Source organism: Etheostoma spectabile, chromosome 15, assembly GCF_008692095.1.
Source record: "Etheostoma spectabile isolate EspeVRDwgs_2016 chromosome 15, UIUC_Espe_1.0, whole genome shotgun sequence".
Classification (NCBI taxonomy): domain Eukaryota; kingdom Metazoa; phylum Chordata; class Actinopteri; order Perciformes; family Percidae; genus Etheostoma; species Etheostoma spectabile.
In genome coordinates, this window is record NC_045747.1 from 2479835 (window position 1) to 2484717 (window position 4883).

At 41.8% G+C, this 4883-nt stretch overlaps 1 protein-coding gene across 3 annotated transcripts in view; it reads left to right on the forward strand.

Moving 5' to 3' along the window:
• Window positions 1–4883, forward strand: part of xpnpep3 (X-prolyl aminopeptidase 3, mitochondrial) — an 11532-nt gene that overhangs the window by 967 nt on the left and 5682 nt on the right. For all 3 annotated transcript variants that reach the window (XM_032537255.1, XM_032537253.1, XM_032537254.1), the window contains exons 3-9: window positions 836–958; window positions 1227–1414; window positions 1620–1839; window positions 3242–3426; window positions 3607–3669; window positions 4036–4149; window positions 4460–4545. In XM_032537255.1, the coding sequence (XP_032393146.1) occupies window positions 836–958; window positions 1227–1414; window positions 1620–1839; window positions 3242–3426; window positions 3607–3669; window positions 4036–4149; window positions 4460–4545 (979 nt within the window). The remainder of the gene's footprint in view (window positions 1–835; window positions 959–1226; window positions 1415–1619; window positions 1840–3241; window positions 3427–3606; window positions 3670–4035; window positions 4150–4459; window positions 4546–4883) is intronic.

Here is a 4883-nt window from a genome sequence, read left to right on the forward strand (position 1 = left end):
TATATATATATATATATATATATATATATATATATACATATACATACATACTAAAATAAGTTATGTCGTGATTTATTTGATGAAAACAAGCCATTCTATGAAAAAATCCGACAATCTGCACCCCTATAAAGCCCGAATGAAATGATCCTTTGTTTCATAACCACATTTTCAGACACCACAAAGATTTGACTGAGATTGACAGTCGAAGCAATCAACTGCAGACTTCCCATGTTTAGCATATGTACCATGCCGCCTATTCATGCATTTCAATAACAAGAACTAGCACATCACATTACAGTGGGCACTTTATGTCATGAACAAATGAATAAAAATGATCAAATTTAAAACATTAGTAAAAGTAAAGAAAAAGGTACATGTTGTTGGCACTTTGTCAATGATAGAAAACCATATTCTATATTTTAAGTGATCAATTGGAAGACACATATAACCTCATTGTAAAATCTAATGAGGATAATTTAGGTTTGGGTCTGTTGTTGTGTCACTGATTGATGAGAACAATTTAAATATTGCAGTCTAGAATTTTTTTTGAAACATATCTGCTGGTGACTGTTTTTTTTTTGAGAAATAAACTCCTCATCTTTGGAAATTTTGTTCTGCAATTTCTTGTCACTTATCAGCTGACATATACTGTATAATGCACTAATACTAATATAACTGTAATAAAGCTAAAATCATCCAGCTGTGAAGCTCTAAGCTGTAAAACATCCTCTGACTGTATGATGAAACAGAATTAATAGTTAAAGCGGCTGCATGCAGCTATGTGGGTTCTTAGTTTAAGAGTCTTTGCCTGTCTGTGTTGTGTTGCTGTCTTTAGGATGTGTCTGGTGCCCGTGCAGAAACATTTCTGTGAAACCAGGAGGGTTGAAACCAAAGACGGTTCCACCTCGGTACCTGGGTCAGCCCAGCCCTTATACTCATCCACACCTCATCAAACATGGTGAGTAATGTTTATAAAAGAATGCTGCATGAGAACATTTAGATTTTTCAGGATAAACCTACAACAGGCTGAATGCATATTTATTTATTTGGGATGTTAGGATTCCTGCTCTCACACAGGATCTATTGTAGATCACGGACACCGCATGTGACATAAGGAAATAATATTAGAAGAATACATCAAGGAGACAAATAGTAGGGCATAGTGTAGGTGATGGTGAGCTGTTGTTAAACACTGAAACACAACATATGTGATCTGTGCTCCTTAGGTGAGGTGACTCCAGGCTTGAGCCAGACAGAATACGAGCTCCGCAGACACCGGCTGGCCTCACTTATTGAGGCCCATTCAGACAGGCTGGGACCCTCCGCCTCCTCTAGCACCCATGTGGTCATCATGTTGTCCCATCCGACCCGCTACATGACCAATGACATCCCTTACCCCTTCCACCAGAACCAGGTGCTTGTTTGGAGCTTAATCTTCTTTTGCCTTTGTGGGGTGTTGAAGCTAATAGTAACATCTTAAAACACTTTATCTACACACAAGGGAAGGGAATGTGAATGTCTCTTAATTAGCGGTCTCTATATTTTTTTTCTCACTATGAATACTGATTGTTATTTTAGCAAGACCTTTGTCAGTTAACCTCAAGCCAAATGTTCCCCAGGATTTTCTCTACCTCAGTGGCATCCTAGAGCCTGACAGTGCTCTGGTTCTTTATGGGAAAGGACGACCAGACCAGACCATCTTGTTTGTCCCCCGCAGAGACCCGGGGAGAGAGCTGTGGGACGGGCCTCGTTCGGGGAAGGATGGGGCGGCTGCTTTGACCGGCATAGAGAGAGTTCATTGCACAGAAGAACTAGGTGTTGTGCTCAAGAGCCTTAAAGGTTGGTGTGTAAGGATGCATGGTTAATGTGACGCTATACAAGCAGTGCAACTCATAACCCTCAAAGGGCCTTCTCGACTCCTTCACTTACTACCTTTCCTCGCGTCTTAGCCCCTCCCAACAAGGAGGCACGGGAGAGACGCAACGAATTGATGGGAGGAGAGAGGCAACAAGCAAATGTGTTTTAGAGGGTTGAGACGTCGTTTACTCCGAAGCGTCACATGACTTTGTCAGCTGTACAGCACAGCTTCCGGGAAGGTTGCTCTTGTGTGTCCTCGCTCATGTCTCCTCGGTCCTCCTCGATGCTCGCTCCTCTGTCCTCAGGGCAGAAATAAGAGCTTTGAGGCAGCCGTCACGAAGGAGGGACAGAACAACTTCCTGTTCACCCAAGGACCAAGGAGGAGCTATCAAATAAAGGTTATGAGACGAGCCACAGACATGCCGAGAGCACAGATGCGGTCCTGGAAACACTAACCAATCAGAGCAGACTAGGCTTTTTTGGGAGGGTGGCTAAAACAGAGCCTCTCAAATAGAGGGGGAATACAGGTGAAGCAGCCATAGGCAGTATCAAAGCATGGAAAGATGTTCTAGTAAAAACACAACATACGTAAATACGTATAATAGTATGAATCTGAAAATGAGCATGATAGGTCCCCTTTAAAACCAGTGACTCCCAACGGCTAACACATTGTGTGTTTTATAGTACAATTCTATTTGTTTTCATGCTAATCGAATGTGACCAGTTTTAGCGCAAACCTCTAATTAGCTTATAACGTTGGTCGTTTAGGCACGCAAAAGTAAAAAGAAATAGCTATATCTATACCACTAACAAGGCTCAAAATAGCACCACACTTCCACGGTAGCATAATGAGGGCCCCTACATGTAAGACAAAGCATTGTAAACTTTATAAGTGTACAGGCAGTTAATTAAAAAGATTGAGAGATGAGTTTATAAAGATAGAACCATTCGGTATACAGGCAGGCGCCATCTTGGGAAAACAGTTATGATGCTTGAGCTATGTTAGTGGTTACACGGCGTTCAGCTCTCATTATGCTACCGTGGAAGTGTGGTGCTATAAAGTGTGGTGCTATTTTGAGCTTTGTTAGTGGTATAGAAATGGCTATTTATTTTTATTTTTGCGTGCCCCGACGACTACCGTTATAAGCTAATTAGGGGTTTGCGCTAAAAATTGTTAACATTCAATTAGCGTGACAACATATCCCAGAGAACTGTCGACTCGGTACCCATGCGTTAATAACCCCTAGGTTCATTTTGGGCCGGAATTGTCCTTTAATGGCAAATGCCTTTTAATTTTGAGGTTTAACAAACAGGTGCTGACAATTGACCGCAAACTTTTTAACTTCACCGTTCCTATTTTCTCCCTACTCCAATCCTCTTTCAGGCACGGTGCTGTGGTACGACAGTTCCCAGCCCGCCCACCCCCGGCTCCACCAGACTCATGTGGGTCCCGTGCTGGAGGCGGGGTCGATGCCGCACTCTCTCAGGCCCCTCGTACACTCTCTTAGGGCCATCAAGAGCGCAGCAGAGGTAGCGCTCATGCAAGAAGCAGGACACATCACAGCACAGGTTTTTTTTTTTTTATTACTTAGTGTCAATTTTGTAATAGTTTATAATTACAGACGAATGCCTGCAAATAGGGCGGCATTTTAATTTCCTTGTATTGTTCTGTAACAGTGTCTATTTACACCTTTTTGAAAGATAGATAGCTGTATAGTGCAGTCACTCTGTTGAATCTTTGTCTTTCAGGCTTTTAGAAGAACGATGGCTCTGTCTCAAGGAGACGTGGATGAAGCTGTGCTCTTTGCTAAGGTAACTATAACCATGGTGTCAGTAAATTAAAATTGAATATTTTGTTTACAGGTAACTCAGAACAAATCAATAATTTAGATCTCGCTTTAGAAGGCTATCTTACCAGTTATCTCACCAGCTGGCTTGAAGCTCTTTTGTTTTAGCTGTCTGTTTGGCAGATATTAACAGTATGTGTGACAACGATCTCTAGAGCTCAGAGATTTCCAAGCCGTAACGATGGTGTGGTTTTTGTAGCTCTGTTTTGTAGTTGCTGCAAATTAAAAAGCTGTTTTCACAGAAATTGGACAATGTAGATGACAGCAAACATGAAGCTCATAAGGCTTTTAAAAAACAATAACAACTAAAAACCTTCTGTTAATCTTCCAGTTTGATTTTGAGAATCGGATCCATGGCGCCAACTTCCTGGCTTATCCCCCTGTTGTTGCTGGTGGGAATCGAGCCAATACTCTGCACTACATAAACAACAACCAGATTATCAAGGTAAAGAAAGGTGTTGATGCTGATGCATCTGTCCTGTCACAGAAGATGCATCCCGGCCATAGCTCACTTGGTAGAGCGTGCGCCCATATATAGAGGTTTACTCCTCAACGCAGCAGGCCTGGGTTTGACTCAGACTTTCGTCCCTTTGCTGCATGTCATTCCCCCCTCTCTCTCCCTTCCATGTCTTCACGTGTCCTGTCAAAATAAAGGCCAAAAATGCAATGCAACAAGCATTCTGAAAAGTGTTTAATATCTATATACAGTTTTTGACTTAATAGACACATTGAATGACCCCCTTCTCCTCTGTCAGGATGGTGAAATGGTGCTGCTAGATGGTGGTTGTGAATACTTTGGTTACGTCAGTGATGTCACTCGAACGTGGCCAGTTAATGGAAAGTAAGTTTGACAAACAAAAATTATGTTGATGAAGAATATCTTTGCATGTTTTTGTTGAGACTAAAACATGCTCTACATATTCTTTACTATGATTCTTTTCTAAATGCAGATGTTATACTGAAATCCATCTGTTCTGCACATACGTCTTCACCTTTTGTTTCTTGAACACCCACAATGCTCTCAGATCTTTTCCTAAGTTAAAGTAAACAAAAAGCTGATTGCCGTCACTGCGCCATTGTCACCGTGTAAAGCTCCACGGTTGGGATTGGTGCCTCGTTTTGGAAAAATTGAAAATGGGCTTGAATGGGCTCTTGGCCAGACTGACTTGCAGAGCAAAT